General features: G+C 35.0%; 1 protein-coding gene across 5 annotated transcripts in view; it reads right to left on the reverse strand.

The window, feature by feature from the left end:
* The window catches only part of LOC120527687 (gamma-aminobutyric acid receptor subunit alpha-4-like), a 256,176-nt gene that overhangs the window by 189,114 nt on the left and 45,309 nt on the right, over positions 1 to 21,753 (reverse strand). For all 5 annotated transcript variants that reach the window (XM_039751389.1, XM_039751388.1, XM_039751387.1 and 2 more), the window contains 2 exons: positions 19,995 to 20,138; positions 19,611 to 19,763 (listed from right to left, as the gene is read on the reverse strand). In XM_039751389.1, the coding sequence (XP_039607323.1) occupies positions 19,611 to 19,763; positions 19,995 to 20,138 (297 nt within the window). The remainder of the gene's footprint in view (positions 1 to 19,610; positions 19,764 to 19,994; positions 20,139 to 21,753) is intronic.

Consider the following 21,753-nt stretch of genomic DNA (forward strand, 5'->3'; position numbering starts at 1 on the left):
TTAAGTCTGCCCAATTTTAACCAGGGATGATATTTTTGTTTCTGTTTTGAATTCAAATGCAGTTTAAAAGCTTTTTTTTCAGAAATTAAAACAGCTTCAGTTTACAATATTCATGTCCATGTCTATTATTTGATTCTGTCGCCCACTAAAACCCTTTTAAATTAAAAAACATTTTGCGATTTGGGGCAAATTTACGTGCGATTACATACGATTAATCAAGATTAATTCTTACACAGCCTCTAATTAATTGGATTAATTTTTTAATCGAGTCCCACCCTAATATATATATATGTAGATTTGTATATATATGTGTATATACAGTATATATGTAGATATATATATATATGTATATATGTATATATATGTGTGTGTATATATATATATATATACATATATATAACTGTGTATATATATGTGTATAGATGTTGTGGACGCTGGCCCGGACACACACAGACGGACAACATAGTTCCACCCAACACACTGTTTATTTACAAGTTATTTACACAAATTACGTGCACTCACAAAGCCCAGTGCCTCCAGCACCGATTCCCCCAAGTCCAGGCCACACAGTCCTGTGCCTCTCTTTCTCCTGGCCGCCTCCAGTCCTCACTCCAGCTCCGTCCTCTTCCTCTCCTCTGATTGGAGGGAGGCGGTCCCTTATATAGGAACCCGGATGGGCTCCAGCTGCTTCCCGGCAATCAGTCCTAGCCACACCCCAGTGTGGCGGAAGTGCTGGCTGCGCACCGGAAGCAGTCCGGGTGTCCCCTGTTGTCTTCCCCCCAGCACTTCCTGGTGTGGCGGAAGTGCTGGGCTCCAGGGCTGTTCAGGCAGCGGGTGGCCACGGGCCCCTACAGGGCTGGGCTTCCATGCCCCTACCCGAGGCCACCAACATAACCAGGACGGACACCCCCTCGTGGTCTGGTGGAGGAACAGGCCCTCCTCCGGGCGTCCTCCCTGGCGGATGTGGCAGATGATGGTCTGGAAGTGGGGCCGGGCGGTGCCACAATGTATATATATATACTGTATATCTATATTTGTATATGTGTATATGTATATATGTATGTATATGTATATATATGTTTATATATGTGTCTGTGTGTATATATATATATATATATATATATATATATATATATATATATATATATGCCAGCAACACTCATGACAATGACAAAACAATTACATTGTCAATCATGTTATGTTATTATTAAAATGTTTCCTTTTCTTTTTACTTCTCTGCTGCCAAGCGCAGGTATTTCGCTATATATATATATATATATATATATATATATATACAGGGAGTGCAGAATTATTAGGCAAGTTGTATTTTTGAGGATTAATTTTAATATGGAACAAACACAGTGCTATCAGTCAATCCAAAATGTTAATAAACCTGAAACCTGAATGTTTCACAACGGAAATGTGAGTGTGAACATCATCAGGGGAATACATATGTGACAATTATTAGGCAACTATTAGTGTGCAGATTTATTATGCAACTAAAGGAAAATGAAAATTTTCCCATCTCACTTGTTTATTTTCATCTGTTATAGTGAGAATAATAAACAAACACCTCAAAATTTGCAAATAAACATCTCTGACATTTCAAAAAAAATAAATCAATCAATGACCAATATAGCCACCCTTCTTTCCAATAACAGTCATAAGCCTTTCCATTCATGGAGTCTGTCAGTTTCTTGATCTGTTGACGATCAGCTTTTTGTCGAGCAGTGACTACAGCCTCCCAGACACTCTTCAGAGAGGTGTATTGTTTTTCTCCCCCGTAAATCTAGCGTTTAAGAAGTGCCCACAAGTTCTCGATAGGGTTTAGGTCAGATGAGGAAGGGGGCCATGTCATTATTCCTTCATCTTTAAGGCCTTTACTGGCTGGCCACGCAGTGGAGAACTTCGATGCAAGTGATGGAGCATTGGCCTGCATAAAATCATGGTCTTTTTCCTGTATCACTGTTTGAAGAAAGTGTCTTCGAAAAACTGGCAGTAGGTTTGGGAGTTGATTTTGAGTTCATCTTAAATGCAAAAAGGTCCAACTAGCTCATCTTTAAAAATACCAGCTCATACCAGTACCCCACCTCCACGTTGGAGTGGAGCTCTGTGCCCATTACTGATCCACAGGTCCATCCATCTGGTCCATCAAGAGTCACTCTCATCTCATCGGTCCATAAAACCTTTGAAAAAATCTGTCTTCAGATATTTCTTGGCCCAGTTTTGACGTTTCAACTTATGTTTCTTGTTCAGTGGTGGTTGGGTTTCAGCCCTCCTTACCTTGGCCATGTCTTTGAGCACTGAACACCTTGTACTTCTGGGCACTCCAGGTAGGTTGCAGCTCTGAAATATGAAAGTACTGGAGGATAATGGGTTCCTGGTAGCTTCACGTTTGATTCTTCTCAAATCTTTGGCAGCTAATTTGCATCTTTTGTTCTCAACACGTTTCTTACGACCCTGTTGACTATTTGCAACAAAATGTTTGATGGTTCTGTGATCACACACCAATATTTTAGCAATTCCAAAAGTGCTGCATCCCTCTGAAAGACTTTTACAATTTTTGACTTTTCAGAGTCAGTTAAATCTCTTTTTTGGCCCGTTTTGCCTGAGGAAAACTAGCTGCCTAATAATTCTGCACACCTTGATATAGGGTGTTGATCTCCTTAGGCCACACCCTCCCTCATTACACAAATACACATCACCTGACGTGCTTAAATCCAATAAGCATTCAAGTTAATACAGCTTGGAGTTGGAATATACGCATTAAAAATGATGATATGGTCAAAATACTCACTTGCCTAATAATTGTGCACACAGTGTATATATATATATATATATATATATATATATATGTATAATAGATAGATATGACAACAACACTAATATCAATGACAAAACAATTACATTAACAATCATCTTACATTATTTTTAAAATGTTTGCTTTTCTTTTCATAACTTCTTTAACACACTACTTCTCCGCTGCGAAGCGCGGGTATTCTGCTAGTATACTAATAAAAGGCAAAGCCCTCACTGACTCACTCACTCACTGACTGACTCACTGACTCACTAATTCTCCAACTTCCCGTGTAGGTGGAAGGCTGAAATTTGGCAGGCTTATTCCTTACAGCTTACTTACAAAAGTTAAGCAGGTTTCATTTCGAAATTCTACACGTAACGGTCATAACAGTCGACAACGTCCGCAATGTTGAACTTTCTTATTTATGGCCCCATCTTCACGAAATTTGGTAGGCGGCTTCCCTGCGCTAACCGAAACCGATTTACGTACTTATTTTGGTGATATGACGCCACTGTCAGCCGCCATATTGAACTTTCCAACGGTCTTTGTTACTTATGGGCCCATCTTCAAGAAATTTGGTACGTGGGTTCCCAACGCTAACTGAATCCTACTTACGGCCGCCATATTGAACTTTCCAACATCACTAATTTTCCAACTTCCTGTGTAGGTAGAAGGCTGACCCCATCTTCACGAAATTTGGTTGGTGGCTTCCCTGCGCTAACCAAAACCGATGTACGCACTTATTTCGGTGGTATCACGCCACTGTTGGCCGCCATATTGAATTTTCCAAACGTCACTAATTCTCCAACTTCCCGTGTAGATAGAAGGCTGAAATTTGGCAGGCTCATTCCTTACAGCTTACTTACAAAAGTTAAGCGCGTTTCATTTCGAAATTCTACGTGTAATGATCATAACGGTTGACAACATTCCCCATGTTGAACTTTCTTATTTATGGCCCCATCTTCACAAAATTTGGTAGGCAGCTTACCTGCGCTAACCGAAACCAATGTACGTACTTATTTTGGTGATATGACGCCACTGTCAGACGCCATATTGAACTTTCCAATGGTCTTTGTTACTTATGGGCCCATCTTCAAGAAATTTGGTACGTGGGTTCCCAACGCTAACTGAATCCTACTTACGTACATATATATGTCCATAGCCTGCAGCTCGGTCACCATGTGAGGCGGCATTGGGTTCCCCATCCCAATGCCTCCCACGTTGTTGGCTGCCTGCCTATATAAGGCCATCCGTCTATCCGGTCTCTACATTCCCTTCCTTGCTTTGCCACGGAATTCACGTCTCCCTGTTGATAACTGCAGGCTTTTTATTAAATCCACAGCTTCTCCGCTGTTTTATTCTTCGTTTATTATGATTATAGTTATTGTGTAGGTATTTTAGACTTACTTTACATTATTCAGGTATCCATTTTCTTTACCGTTCCAACCGTACCCCCATTAAAATGTCTATCGAGGTGATCACCATCGATCAAAGAACTGTCACTTACCGAGTGGTTTCCATGCCCGGAGATGGCACCTGCCTTTTCCATTCTCTTTGTTACATATTGCACGGCCATATCAGGCTCACTCTTGATATCTGGAGGAACATTGTGTCTTATGTATTGAATGACTGGGACAGGTTCAAGGTGTGGACTGATGATGGTACAGGAGATAATTAAACTACACAGGAGCACTATAAGAATGAAATGCTTAAGCCCATCACCTATGGTTCTGCATGTGAGTTGAATTGTTCGGTTGTCACTTTCAAGTGTACCAAAATGGCCAAATATTTTACACCTTTCGACAACCGCCAATGCCTCTTAAACATCTTAGATTCACAGGTGACGATTTCAGTAGTGGACACTTTGATGTTTATGAATGTTTAAACTCTCAAAAGCTGGATGTGAAGTTATTGATGAAACCAGTTGTATGCTTACAACACTTGACAGATGCCGAATGTCAGTTCAACACAACAAGTCCTGCAAATACTGTCGTAATTGAAACAAATCATGAAACTCAAACCAATTATGACAGCAGCAATCCAAGCTGTGAGATTTGAACCAAGATTACTGTTCACATGGCCAACTGTACATTGCATGCTCAAGAGTAAGCTCGGCGCACAGCTTGGTCATATTACAACCGAAGGGCCGAACTGACAATGTGGTATACAAACAGATCCTTAACAAATAATTATTGGTATATTTTCCCTCAGTTTAAAAAGGTTTAATTTTCTTCTTAATAAAAATTTTAATGCAGTACTTACAGCTGAAGCTGGTATTTTACTAGTATATATATATATATTGTAAAAAGGAAGAGACTCGACACACGTGAAAAGGTTTGGGGCAGCCACCCATATATTATTCCTAGCTGGAAAGGTTTGGTTTTCCATTCAATAGAGTAGTTGATTGCAGAGAGTCCAAAACAGAACTGGTGAAGGTTGGAAAAGATGGCGGTTTTAAATGGTCAGACAGGAAGTGATGTATGTTAACTGGAAGTGATGTAGGTTGACCGGAAGTGGTGTTTCTCTGACATCAGCCTGAGAGCCGGGACAGGAAGTGAAAATCTTCTGGGTGCCGGAACTGGAAGTGACGCTCTTCTAGGCGCCAGTACTGGAAGTGACGTTCTTCTAGGCACCGGAACTGGAAGTGACGTTCTTGATTCAGACAGGTTTTCCCGCGGCTGGTCTGTAGAGATAGCAGGAGAAATTTTAATGCACCCCGCCCTCCCCTGGCCTGGCGTGGAATTACCTTTACTTGGTCCACACAACATCCCCCTATTCACACTTGTGTGACAATATATATATATCATTTTTAATGTAGGTAGATCATTTTGACCTGGTCATTTTAAAAGTAGCTTGCAAGCCGAATAAGACCCTCCACTTCTCAAAGCAAGCAATTTTCAAAGCTGCTGCAGCCTCAGTAAAGTAAATACCCATCTACTCCATATACTTTGGTGTCATATCATTTCTCTGAAGGAAAGCTCTGAAACTGCACCCCTCCATAATACAAAATCACTGAGTTGAATAGATTTCATCCAATTAATTGGAGTATCAAAATAATATAAACTAAATTTTAGTATTTTCTGAAAAACTCCTCTCATAAAAAGATACAAGCCATCATATCCCTACAGTGAAAATGAAAGCATTTATAGGGTTCACATTTTTATGTCAGAAAATTGGAAAATGATTGGCTATTTATAAGCTGATTGTCCAATTACTAATCAACAGATTGGTACACCATTAATGTTCAATTTTGAAATTAACCATCCATCACTTTTCTGATATGTTTATCTAATTCACCAGCATAGAAACTTTGACATGCAAAACATCCATTAGTAATTTGGAATTTATTTGACAAAATACAAGGGAGACTTACTAAGGCACAAAGTAGACGCTACATGAAATAAAATAGAAGCAGAGACCAGTAACTTTTTAGTAGGCAATGTTACCAGCTGTATTTAATTTATCCCAATAAATGTAAGTTGGAAGAATTGAAATGTTAAAGTATATCATGAAAAAAAATATTAACTCCTTTATTACTGCCTGACTGTAATATGAGAAAAACAGACATTAATGCTGGACAAAAGACAGGAAGCAGTTTAACGTTTTGTTGGATAAGCATGTGACAAAGCATTTAGGGAATCAAGTGAAAACCTTATAATATGAATGAATATGGCAAGTCAAGAAAACAGAAGGTAAGGGTGGGACTGCTATTATAAACCAAAATAATGACAATCAAAGATAAATAGCAAAGAAAAAACAAGAAGGCTGGCAAGATAATGCTATCAACTGATCTAAGGAAAACATGCTTGAATGAATATAATGTGTAAAAATATGGGACAATGAGAAATCTGAAGAAGGTGAATGTGCGCAGACTTTGAGAAGAACACTAGTGATAATGTTGACTTTAAACCTGCATGACTTGTGTTCTAAGCACAAATACCAACCACTTTGTAGTCAGCCAAAGTGACACATTACATTCCAACTCGACCACTATTTATTCATTAAAGTGAAATTTGTCATGATGCCAACAAATTTCAGAGTTAATCTGTTTGAAAGAAAAACAGTATTCATGAATTCATATGAATTGTGTAATATCTAAATGAGATGCAAAATTTTTTTATTTTTAGTTTCTAGTTTGTCTGGTCCTGTTGAAGAAATAGTGTTCCAAAACAGCCTGAAGGAGAACGGTGTGGATATTCGTTAGGAGATGTTTCAAACCAGTTTTGTTAAACTTGACTTGCATGTATGGAATGTTTTTTGTATTGTAATAAAATAAAATATAATAAATATGATGTTTAAATCCTGGATACTATTAGTATATTGACCTTATGGATTATATTACTTACAACATGTAATTAAGGATTATTTGCCTGACCTACCTTTCTTTTTTGAAAAACATTTAGCATGTTGGAAGTCTTTGTACTAAAGTAAACAAAAAAATGTGTTGAAGTGGAGATTGGGTATTTGTGAACCTGTAGTTTGTAAGGTGAATTTTTTTAATAAATAACTGACTGTTCCTTAGTTTGCATCTATAAAGCCAAGAAGGCCAGGGAAGTACAAATATATACTGCTTCTAGCCAGGGTATCTTCTCCAGTCTATTAGATGGGGTGGATAAAAATATTAAAAAATACAATTGTTAACCCCACAGATGTCTTTTTAACACCTTACCTTTCTCTCACCCCTCTTCTCTCTCTTCCTCTTTCCAGTAAGACATTTGCCCAGCTCTCTTCTTGACTCCAAGATCATTTCATTTGCACACATTCATACTTTAATTGCAGGTTTGGTTAAAGGCTTCTAACATATGATTGTGTTTGCAAGTTAACCTACATACCGCTTCAAGTCCACACAAAACTACTGTACATTGGCTTTGACAGCGTATCCAAATGTGAACATCATTTTTTTTTAAACTTTCCTGAGGTGCTTGACTGGAGAAAGATACTGTTCCAAACAAAATAATGTCTGGCTTGACAACTTTATAGCCTGAATCATCTGTAATACCACTAAACCCGATAACCATAGTCCTTCTTCAAACTTGCATTGACATACCTTAGATAATTTAGTATATTATTAGCTTGTCAAAACACAGAACTTTTTTAGTGTTAGGCTTTTCATTCATGTTGGGTGTTGCTTTTGCATGTGTATACTATATAGAGAGATTCATGTCTTCTCCATTCAGAATAATGATCTTTGAACATTTATTTAAGCCATGCACTACAAACCCACCTAGGAATCTAAAGTCACCATCATTATTGGTGTCACTCATATTGCTTCAGAAGGATAGGACATATTGACAGATGATCCCGCCTTTTTTCATATAACCTACATTCAGCTTTTTCTTCTGTTTTGAGTTACCACCTGGTAATTATTTTGACATATGGCGACATTCTTCCTTTTCCCTATTTTCAACCTTTTGTTATTTTCCTTATTTTAATTTTGTATACCTAATTTAACCAGCAGCATCAACACTGTTGGTACAGAGCCATGTGAGCCAACTTGCGGAAGAAGTTTCTGTTTTCTCATTGTTTAACCCTATCTTGCTCTAGGAACTGACTTAGTTAAAATGATACTACAAACTTGATGTAGCTGCTCTGGCAATTTAATGTTTCTAATCCAATCACATTCTTTTTTTAATTGACTTTTCTTAAACTACTTGGCAGCCGTATGGACATCTGTTATAAACACTTCCACACCCTTATCTCACCGACAAACTGATATTGAAGTGTTCTGTTGCATAGATGACACAATTTATGATCACAATGCTCCTTTATTACTGCCTCATAATGTCTTTGTTATTCTGCTTTGAAAAGTAAGACACACAATATATCACCAGCATTGTTTCCTATCCAATAAAGCAGCAAATTTAGTGGCTATACTTAGACTGTCTTTATATGAGGTCCTAACACAGTACTGAAAAAATTAAAGCAACTTATCCATTTCAGCCACTCACCTGCATGATTGACACTGGAATCGTCAATTGGTATGAAGTGTATGACAGCAGACCAACTAGTTAGCATTTCCAAACCTAGTATGTGCTTCAGAAACTTAACTTTTAGTGGTGTTTATTAGCTGGCTCACCACTCCAACAATTACACAAGAGTTTGTGAAGAATCTAGTCTTTTTTTCCTTCTATAGTTTAGGTTTCCAGTCAACCCCTGGTAACAAACTGCAGGTAAGGGACCTTTGCATTTGTGTTGTGTTCTTGATATTATTATATATATTTTTTTTGTCTCAAATAATTGTTGCCATGTGAAATAATCGTAAATCAAATTATGATATACTATAGCTTTTACCTGCAACATTACATTGCATCAATATATTTTAGTAAAATAAAGACTTCAAATATAATGATATTTTAAGAATGTTAGCACACAATATTATTTCAAAACTCATTACAAGGTACCTGGCAAACCCATTTTGAAATTATACCTACACTTTTTAATAAACAGTTATGCTTCAAGGAAGGCTCTTTTCCCATTCATTTTATGCTGCTTCATACAAATTTAATTCTATGAAGCAGAATAAAAATTGAACAGTGCACTCGCAATCCAGTGAGACATTTTTTCCATCTGATTCCTTCAAAAGATTGTCATAAAGAGCCATAACCTGACTGGTCAGCACAGAATCAACTTTGAAAGGGAAGCTTTTTCATCAGAAGACATAATCATGAATATATATTCATTCCTGACCAGTATAGAAATCCTAATTAGCTTTGTACACATGCACTTTACATGTGGGAAGAAATTGGAGTAACAGGAAAAACTCAAATCAGACATGGCTAGGCCACACATTTAACCTTTGCCTGTCATTGTCCATTACAAAATCGTACTGTCTGCTCTCATGTGTTAATAGATCAAAATGACTGAACTAAAAAGGTTAACTAAAAAAGTAATACGATTAATGGTTTTTTTGACTGCACAATGATAACCACTGTAATTAAGGAGATAGCTTTACTATCAAATTGAGGTTAATAGAATCAAAATATGCCATATGGTCTATGAAAAACACCCAAGGTATTTGCTAAAAACAGAAGAATACGGAAGCATTATTACAACAAAGGTTGTTCACTTAGTGGACTCAAAGCCTTGATCTTGAAATTTGCAGTCCTCCTGTGGAACTGAGGAAATGAGTTACTTCATTGTGCTAAAGGTACAGTATGTCCAAAATGAAAATGTACAACCCAAAAAGTGACTGCATGCACAATATAAATGCAAAGAATTACTTAAAAAAAAACCTTCATTCATTTAAATTAAAGTTGCTCCCTTTAAGGATGTAATTCATTTTGCTTTGTAAATTATAAAAATGATAAAAATGCAATATTTAGTTAGGGTTTGGTAAAAGAATGTTCCATTAATGTTCCATCTGCCTTATTATATAAACATAGCTTTGTCACTTTTACTTCCTTACTCTGACTCTTGGTTTAGACCTCCTGCCTAAAATTTTACTTCCCTCTATAATTTCGTCTCTTTCTTGGCCAGATCTCTACCCTTGTCAGATCTGTTTTCACATTTCTCCTGCAGATGTTCCAGTAAAGGAATTAACTTTCAGACAACCTCATATTAAGTCACATTGCAGCTACTATAGTATGTGCCAGGTTTTCTGATGCACCACAGACTTTAACACACTCTCAAACAGCCATGGCAGATGTCTGATTTTATTTTATCCCAACAGAGCTAAGAAAAAAATATTTGCCCACCATCTGATCTTTGATCACATTTGATGCTAGTTAAAAGGGAAGCAGATCAAACAAATAACACCTTTTGGTGCTTATTTAATTTAAAAATCAACATTAAACAAAATCCAACGCTTGCCTCTTTGGACTCAAAAATTATTTTGCTGCCTTTTGCAAAAATGCAGAGATCATCTGAAGATATAAGTCTATGTCAAGTATGCCTTGGAGGAATTTTGACACCATCCTCATGTTCAGTGAAATTTGAACATTGCAAACACAAGCACCTCATTTCTTATCAAACCACAATACCTCAAAGTTGTTTAGGTTATGATTATACCATACTGAATATAAAAAAAGATTTTACTTTAGTTATTCTGACATAGGCTTGCTTGTGTATTTTAGGTCAATGTGCTTCTGTATAAACCAGCTATGTTTCAGCTGCTGCTCATAAACCAATGTCCTGATGTTCTCTTCAAGATTTCTTCAATACACAATAGCAGAATTAATGATTTCATCAGTGATAGCATTGATTTCTAATATCTCCATATGATGACACTATTACTTTTGTGCCTTCCCTCTCTTATGAGCTACACATAAAACAGATCAAATGTTGGCTAGAATGTTCTAGTGTTTCCTCACCTGTCTGTACAGTACTGTTCCTGAAACTAGTAAGAATGGCCAGGGTGCATTTTAAGAAACATGAGGAGAGAAGTCATTTATCTTATTCATGAGCAGAACGCTTTGTCTTGACTCTCTTTCATGGATTTTACAGTATTTTGACCCCAGTGCCTTTCTGATAGTGACTTTGCCAAATGTTGTTATAAGATTTTTTGAGACATTGTGGGCACTTCTGGCAAGACTCTCTGTCTTTCTAAACATTCTGACTGCATTTTATCAGAGTCTCATACCCCTAGAAATTGTCCTTTAAATTCCTCCTGAACTAATAAACAACCACAACTGTATTTAAATAGGTTTTTAGGAATATTATTTACAAATAATCTACAACCTGCAGGTTGACTACCTAACTCTGATCGTAAGGGTCAAATTTATTGAGTAAAACAATATGTGGCCTGATCATTACTGCTTAATAAACAACCAAACCTATTTCTTTACATTACACATTAAACTGATGAAACAAGTGCAAAACTTTGGTTGCATGTGTTAATCTAAGAATTTCAACTTGTCTAACCACAATCCATAAAAATATCTAAGCAGTACATCTGTGAAAAACATGTAATAATACAGAAAATCAAAAATGAGAAAATAAGTTCTTTTGTATATGGTACAGTTTGTGAAGGAGAGTTGCTTATTTTCTCGGAACAAGTGAAATAATGGAACCTGAACATTTAATTCTGCAAGGATCTTCTTTGAAATCACCACTGCAGTCACAGAAGATAGCCCAGAAGAGAAACGTTCATGTGTTTTTCATTTTCTTTTCTGCTCAAATTGAGAACCCCAATTGAGACACCATCCGTACCCAATAATAAATCACTTAGGTATTTGTCCTCTTCCCTTGGCAGATGCTGGCATGTGTGAGTAATATTGTAAAAGAGCAAAATAAAACAGCTGATTTTTTTATTTAGCTTGATCATATCTTATCTGTACAATACTAGTTTAATTAATTTAGTAATACAAACACAAAATGAGTTATTTTTCTTTTTTGACTGGGGCAGAAACAATACAAATATGTCACATCATGTGAAATGGACTAGATTGCATATTTAACAAACAAGGAATATTTCTAATTTAATTTTGTTGTTGCCATTTTTAAAGCTGTTTTTTTCATTACCAAGTCATGGTCTCCTTTAAATGTATGCTCTGTGTTTTAAATTTTTTCACAACTCACTAGTTTGCAAATCTCATTGAACTCATTTACATAATGTTTTAAGAGTCATGCCACAGCTTACTAATGACCATCTCTAATCTGACGCCTCATTGGAGCAATGAGACAAAGTTAATTATGGCTTTAAGTTGTTTGGATTACCATTTCAAACCTAAATAACGTTACTGCTCTAGGTCACCTTTACTCTATTGAACCATGAATCTATACAACAATAATCAAAAAATCATGTAGTGGTATCAACAAGACAGAACTACTGGTGAAATCATCTTATCTTTGCAGAATACAATATTGCTGAACTGAGAAATGAACATTTTCTCTTTCATATACTGTAACTACTTCTTTTACAATACAAGGAACTAATGTTATATTAATTTTAATTTTCAATCACTTATTGTTTCATATTCAAAGTCCACATACTCTGACAAAGGGGGAGAGGCCAACTATAAATATGTTTCATATACATTTTGATCAAAACTACTTTAAAGAATAGTAGATGCGTCAGCACTGACATTCTCACTTTCTTTTATTTTAAAAATTGCCCACTTACGGCTTTAAGCAGTAAATACTTAAAACCAAAAATCATCTATAAATTGAACTGACTGATTCAAGCTATATTACAGAAAATAATTCAGATAAATCTATAATTATAATGCTACAAAAACCAAAAGTAACTTAGTTAAAAAAAGTTAATGCAATATAATGTGCACTTTGAGCTATAGTTTTTTGTATATGTTTCTGGGCTATATAAATAAATGTTGATTGATTGATTGATTGAATTGTAAAAAAACCTGTAGCCACTATGATTCTCAATGATCAAAGATGCTAAACTATTATTTAGAGAGATTGTTCTCAATGTATGTAAAGTCCACACAAAAATATAGCCCAGATAAGTAAGATACAAATATAATGCATAAACTGTATTTTAACAATCACCTTTTTAACACTAGAATTAACAGAGCCTACCAAAGAACTCGTAAAAAATCTTACCGCTACGCCATGGAAGCTGTTGTATCATCCTTGAACCTTTTGTGAAAGTGTTTATTTGATCTTTGGACTTCAGGCTTCACACATTATATAGTTTATGCCAACATTTTGGCATTTACTACAAAAATATGAAAATGTTTCTGTTTTAACAATGTGTTTACACAGATTATTGTAGAAACAGAACACACATGAAATGCATGTATTCCAAATAACAATTTATTATTTCCACTCTAAAACTCCAGCGCTTCACTCCCAGATAATCAAGGCATGAGCTGGGAGAACCTTATGCACGTTCTGCGGCAGTGGGGGGATGGAATAGCAGGCTGCTTGCTGCTTGTCTTTATCGGCACATTTACAGGACAAAAGATGCTGACAGAGAGGTGCGATGGGATTTAAGGTGGGCCGGATCTATGAGTTTTTTCATAGGATCTAGTAATTCTAGTGCTAAATGTATAACAGACACAACAGCCTGATCCCACATGTACAACTCAAATCACATTGTAAATAAGAAAAAGTACATTACATGCTAAGTATCAAAATAATCTATTTTCTTATCTGTGTATTCAATAAACGCACAATGTAAAGAGGTATACATGTCTTTATAAATATGTAGCTATCCTGAACATGCATGATTCATTAAGTGTGTAACTTTCACACTATCTTCTTGCCTGTTAAAAAATAACAATGGGAAATGCCTTTGCACTCTATGTATTGTGTTGGTCTGGAACTGTTGGTTTCACATCATTGCAGTAATTCAGAAAGGCCGACAAGCTAAGATGGCCACACAATCAGAAATTAACATTTTTACTCGGAAAAGACAGTACAGTTTAGGATTACACATAAACCAGAATGCATATGTCTAACTTGCAATGTCATTAATATTTGTTTCATAATTTTTAAGAGAAAACTTTATAAAAAACACAAATGAAAAAGACAACACAACAAAGAGAAACTATAACAAAGTTAGAAAAGTAAATCTAAACCCCAAACCCTATTTGTTTAGTTAATAATTAAAAATACCCTCTACCACTTACTGCAACAGCTTTCTAAATAAAATTGTTTATTTACTTTTCATAAATAATAAATGCTTATATTAGTGAGCTTTTTGATGCTGATTTTGGGAGATTAATTCTTTATAGTCAGAACACAGGTGAATGACGGCACAATAAAGTTTTGAATGCATGTGAGATGTGCCTGAAAACATGACATAATTAGGAATATTGCAGAAAAACTGCACTAATATATAACAAGGATTGTGTGTACCAGGAACAGGAAATGCAGTAACAGCAAATTGAAATGCCATCTTCATACCACTAACAGTTACATGCACAACTTACTTAATTATTTAATTTTCTGACTCTCAGATTTAGAACATACTGCCTCTTGATTTCTATCACTCATTTGTGTATCCCACCTCCTGAATGTCTGCTGTTTGCTAGGGGAACTAATACAATTAGAAGCTCTCGCCTTAAAATTTTCTAGGAAAATTGATTTGACAGATGAACAGATTAGGAAAGTATTATTAGCCTTTATATACATAATGAAGAGGTAAAATCTGTTAAATGCTTATAAATGAGGAAAGGAATGACAAATCCAAATGACGCGTGGTTATGTGTTGGTAACATACAAGAGCTTGTGTGATCAAGTGGTGCACTCTTCAGGTTGAGAACCCCTCCACTAAATGTTTCAAATTGTGCTTATCTTAAAATGATCAACATCCCCTGCTCAGCAACATCATTTCATATAGTATAACTTCCTGGAAACAATGCATGATTTGGTGACTTGGCTTGACATAAAGAATGCAGGCCAGTCTCTCAACTAGCAATCTTTGTTTAAGAGTATTTAGAAATGCCCATAGCATTACATAAGAATTGAGTTTGAATGGCATGGTTTATAAATTCTGCCTACAATTAATTAAGATTCAAGAGTCTTAAGAAAAATTCAAGGTAAAAAGCCCTAAAGCATTTTATTCCTGGTCTCCTGTTTGATAATAACAAAAAGTTATTACAAACTTTGTATTGTGGGCAACAGCAACACATGTAATCTTGTATTTACAGTACATTTTTGGACATGCTGAATTAATTTTTACATATGTACACTTGGCTAAGACTGACGAAGAAAAGCGAAAGCAAAACTTTAATTCTCCACAACCATCATTACCTTATTGCGAGACATAATTCTTTGAAAGTTAAGGTTTTGATTATGAATTACGTTTTTTGATACTTACTACAGAATATTTTTTTTCTCTATAAATAATTTAATACTTTTTTCTCATTGTGAAGTGCTTTAAGAGTCTAGTCTTGGGCTCCCTTGAAATCCAGACTTCGCAGATCACATGACACTCTCCAGTTTGCCTATCGCCCTAACCATTTCACTGAAGATGCAATATTATCTTTTGTTCATTCCAACATTATCATCCCTCAGAGGCTAAATAGGAAGTTAGGTCTGCTAGGGTACAACACTTCCCTAGGCAACTCGATGATGAACTTCCTGACAGAGAGACCCCAGACAGTCCATGTCTCAAACTCCACCTCTAGTGCCATCCTGCTGAGCGCTGGTACCCCTCCAGGGCTGTGTACTAAGTCCTCTTCTATTCCCTCTTCTAACTCATGATTGTATAGCTGTGTACAGCTCTAATACCATTATTAAGTTTGTGAGTGACACAATGGTGGTGGGTTTCATCAACAATGGGGATATGTCAGCTTGCAGAATGGAATTATGATAATCGGTGTGGGAAATGCAATTTTTGTCTCTTAATTTGGAAAAGACAAAAAAGATAATAGTTGATTTTATGAAAGTCCATGCTGTCCATAACCCCTGCACATTAAGGGTGCTGGAATGGAATTGGTCAAGAGCTTCAAAGTTCTTACTGTGCACCTGGTAACTGCCCTTGTCTGGTCAGTTAATACCACCTCTATAGCCCAGAAAGCACAGCAGCATCTCCACTTCATTTGATGGTTTAAGAAGGCATGCATATCTACCCATATTCTCACCACATCCAACAGGGGCACCACTGAAAATGTTCTGACCAGCTATATCATTATTTGGTTTGGGAACTGCAGTGTCTCTGACTGTAAGGTACTAAACAGTACATACAGCAGAAAAAAATCATTGGGACTTTTCTGCCCTCCATTAAACACTTCTTTATAAAGTGATGCATTCACAAAGGCTATAACATTTAGAAGGGCCACTCCCACCCCTCCCAGAGTCACTTTGTCCCACTGTCATCTGGAAGAAGGTACCCCTTGACTATGCAGACTCGGAACTCTGTGCTTCCCTCCTGCCCTCATATCTGCTCCTAGTAGCTTATTTGTATGTAGTTCATTTGTTACACTATTACTTATGTTGTTTTTTAAATGTTACTTGTTCTTATAATTTACTAATTACTGTGTTTTTCAAATTATTAATATTTACTCACTATTTATTTATTCATTTATTTATAGTATAGTTCTTTACCTGTCTTGTTGTCCTGTGGTCCTGGGAAATGTTTCATGCCAATTTATGCTGCAATACTGTGTATGAATGGTATAGCAATAAAGCAACTTGACATGACTTGACTTAAACACTTTATATCTCAAAGGTGTATATTTTGGTTGGTTATAATGTATTTAACTATATTTGTCAGTGTTTATGTAATCTTTCATTTTAGAAACGGACAGTCACTGAGCAAAGCAGTTGCCCATGGCAACACCAGCATAGAATAAATCCTTTATCCATTAGTCACAGGCCACAATGACATTATCTACGTCTCAACCTACTTTCTAAGTTTTTTAGATCTTGCATTATTAGTATTTGTGTATGTTATATACCAAAAGCAAGCATACTGCCTAAGAATACTATAGATTTACTAAAATTATTTGAACTGTTGATCCTCCTCATTTGTTATAAGGGTTTGAAAACTGAAGTCATGAAACGTGTTATTAATAAAACCAACAAATCTCCATTATGTAATTTGCAAAACAAAGAAGAAATTATTTTATCAATTTAATAAACTTAGCAATAAAGATATCATTTACAACCAACCTTACAGCAACATAGGAAGGACCTGTATCCTCAAGGTTGTATGCTTACTTTCCTAAATCAAATGTCTCATAAAATAAGCTTCTCTGGGCATCACTTTTTTGACCTAATAATGAACAAAGTCTTACAGAAATTGTTTGTAATGCTGATCCAAATAAAATAATAACTATCCCTCTAACTAAAGATACAAATGAATTTAAATATAAAGCAAAACTTAAAACAGCTAATATAACAAGAAACTACAAGGCCATAAAGGGACAACATAAATACCTTATAATATATTAGAGGTTTTACTTATCTTATTTGTTACAAATAAAGTATCTGATATTGAGCATGTTATAAATTGTGTATTTTCAGGAACTTAAAGTATTTAGTCATGTATCACTCATTTAGATTATTATGTATTATTTAGGCTAGCAATTCGCAAACTCTGACATAATGTAAAATGTATGTTTCTTACATATTAATCAGTTACCGTCTAGGTATTTTATTGGTTTTTGTTTTTTAGAAATATTTGTCACTTAAACTTAATGACATGTTCAGTTTTTCATTATACCAATCAGTATCTTTAAATGGAATAAAAATACATTATTGTGAAAGCCACCTTACAGATGCATTACAGGAAGTAAGAGACAAGAAGTCCCTGTTGCTCAGTGTCTGCACATTTATTAAAGAATATACTATACAAAATGATAACTTAGCTGTTAACTAACCAAAGAAGATACATAGACTAATCAGTCTCTCTTGTTCTTCTTTTAATTATTTAAACATACAGTGTCTTTATGAATGTTTAGTCCATGTAAACAGAATAGACTCAAATCAACCACAAATTGAAGTGTTTTTTACAGTTTATTTATAGAGATAATACATCTTAAACTGTTATGAATGATGAAAGTTATGTTTCTCTGTTGGTTACATTTTAATATACTGTGTCTACTTGAAAAACCACTTTATAAATATTCAGTACAGGTATAATCATGACTAGATAACCCATATACACTATGTGTTAGTTGTATAAATATTTATATACTGTACATTTAACAATATACAGCAGAAATGAATGTGAGAACAAATAAGCCAAAGGCTTGTTTTGAAGGGTGTGTTGGGGAGTTGTCAGACCACTACTTTTATTGATTTGAATTGAATTTAAAAGAAAGAGACAAATAAGATTACACAGGGGTGGTAGGAATTTGTAATATCTTTCCCATTACCGCTGTTGAAAAATGTTATGCCTTTTGGTCCATGTACAGATAAAATAATTAGACTGACTGCTAGCTAACAAAATAAAGCAAGATGTACAAAGTTAAACCACTTGCATGTAATTCTCACATAATAAATAATAACTTGATAATATTTTTTAGATTTTATCACATTCAGTAGTTTGTCATATGGAAATTTGAAGACTACTCTATCAAAAATAAAACATTTCAGCAATCAGAAGCAGAACGATATATACAAATAATTCCACTATAGGAAATCCTTCTTGTTGGGTATTTTTTTATTACTATTTTCTTTCCTTGATGGGGAAATAGGGAAAAAAATCTAGAGAATTAACAAAATGCTTTTAAGTTTCTGTGCTACACTATTGGACTTAACAGTGCTTAGATTTTTATAACATACAATAAAAAAGCATGTGAGTAAACTTTCATGCATTTTGTTCTTGTAAGTAATTTATTTCTTATTGAATTAGTTTTTAACAACTTTTTGAATATTTATTATTAGCTTGAGCAAAATATTAGGCAAAATCTATCAGCCAAAATAATGTTCAGCATATTCAATTTTTTTATACTAAAATGCAATTATTTCATGGTATTCATTTTCTATGCAGTGTGCCATAAAATGTATAGAGATTTTAAACAAGACAATATCATTAATAAATCATTTAGGAAAGTTCACTTCTGCATTATAATATACAGGAATAACACACAGAGTATGGTGATTTTTTGCAAATGAATATCATTAACTTTTAGGTAATGGTAAACAGGCTGAACAAAACAGTGAAACATTGATCATGCTATCCACTTGTACAGCTCTGCTCTGTCCAGTTATATATTTAAATTTCTAGAGTGTCATTAGTTTTAATACAACTAATGTTATTAACTTCAAGCCATTTTACTGCCAGCATGAATACATTTTATTTCCAAAAATGTGAATATTTTAGACACTCTATGTGCAGAATATGTATTAATGATTAAAAACTGAAAAACATGAATATATTCAATGAAGAAAAATATACGAAGTTGTATATACACTGACATAGATTGATATACTTAGGAGGAAAGCCAGTACATACCAAAAACTGTTCTAGCAGGAACAGACTCTTTATTTATCCAAAATGACACTTGAGATAAGATCACTGTCATAATGCATGGTATATATGTCTGAATCATAAAGTAGCCCATTTTTCGTTTCAAATGGAAATACACTGTCATCACAATATATTCACCTGTAAAATATTGAAAAAGAAAATGAAAAACTACCAGTTATAAATAGAAACTGCTTATGGGTATCACCTAAAATCCATTTAGTAAACACACCATTTATACAATTAAAAAAATACAACAATAAGAATAGACATTATACTTGTTAACATGGGTAGAGCCTGCACTTAAAAGGAGGTAATGAAAGAAATAGTGCATACATGTAATAAAGCAACCAACTGAAAGTAATCACTCGCCTGTAATGGATTTAACAGTTTCACTTGACACCGTCTGTCCAATCAGATCATACTGAACCAAACTAGAAGATTCTTCTGGAACTTCTACTGAGTTTTGGGGTCCTTTAGTCCATGTGTAAATCATCTCAGTTTTTGGGTATGCATCTGGAGTACAAATTACAGTAGGCAGTTACATTTTTTATTTCACATCATTCAAGTTAATGTACTGATAATAAAAATAAATAATGAAACTTATGCAACAATTATATTTATATGCTACTGTGTATATAGTGCAAAATGGAATTTATTTCCCTATAAATAGATTCTTCACAGACAATTAAAGCCTTATTTAACCTTACTTTACTTGTGACCAGTAGTCTCTTAGGATTTTCCAAACTCTGTGATGGTACATGAAGTTACACAAAGACCTTGCACCAGGTATTTCTGCCTACAGCTGTACTCAAGAGTCTCATTCTGACTTTTTAGTGATTGCTCTCTAAGCACATTTCAAGGTTGAAAGATTTAAAAGAGACAGACACAAGCCTGCAGCTATAGCAATTTCCCAAATCATAAACATTTGTTATGTTTTAGCATTAGCATACCGTTGCCTCAGGGTATCTTTCATGGTATCTAAGTGTCACTGTCTGATTGTTTCTCAATAACGCTGAAGATTTGTTGTACTTGATGATCTACTGTTTCAATATTAAAAACCGATTTTAGACAGTGTGGCCAAGGAGTAAACTTTAAACCAGACGACTGCATGTTCAGTCCCTGCCTCAAGTTCACTATGTGATCATGAGCAAGCTCCTATTCCTGCCTCTTCACTATAACTGTGAAATATTATAAATCTATATTTATAAAGTGCCTTGGGATGCTATATATGATGCCACATGCTGTATAAAATAAAGCATTATTGACAGCAGATTCTGCCAAAAGACATTTGAAAAATTCATAGCCATGTGAATATAACGGAATGCCATCACATAATTTTGTCAATTCTTTAACAGTATCAATGCAATTTAGATGAGAAGACCAAGAAACAGACATAAAAAGGTGCTAATTTATTCATCCATTTTTTAAAAACCTATTTGGAGTTCAGGTTTCATTAAAGCCAGTGCAGACCTTATACAGTAAATCACAACACAATGTAGTGGTTTAAGCACCTCACTCTACGAGCTCCACTGCATGTGCACTGTTATATGAATTACCCCCATTTTAGTCAGGAAGACAGAGAACTCTGAAGGGGCACATTTTATTCAGTTCCACGGCCTTTAAAGCCCCAAATCAAGGCACAATACAGTTTTTCTGAGCATAGGGTTATTACCAATGACATGGTGACTTTACTAAAGGCAAGGATGACAGTGTTTTATATATCTGATAGTAATATAGAACTAGAGTTTGAGGAGGCTACTCCTACCCTTTGCCACCCAGTCCAGAATGAAAGCAGGGATAAAGAATGATCAGTAACAGTACACACCTTTCTTAAATGTCTGAGAATACATATGAAGCCATAACCATTAAAATAATTTGCAGAGTCTAGTGAAATACAGAAAAATAAAGAAATATGGTACATAGAATGCTTTAAATGTATTAAAAAACAGAGTATGTGAATACAGGAACACTGAGGGAAACAATTTAGTATAAATGGTGTACAAGTGCATGTAAGCAGGAAAATGCACTTATAAATATGAACTGCACAAACTGCCTAAAAGTAAGAAGACTGGAAAAGCTTGGCTACCTTTAAGCAAATGCATTAAGTTTACTGGAGCCACAGTTAACG

This window comes from Polypterus senegalus, chromosome 4, assembly GCF_016835505.1.
Source record: "Polypterus senegalus isolate Bchr_013 chromosome 4, ASM1683550v1, whole genome shotgun sequence".
NCBI lineage: Eukaryota > Metazoa > Chordata > Cladistia > Polypteriformes > Polypteridae > Polypterus > Polypterus senegalus.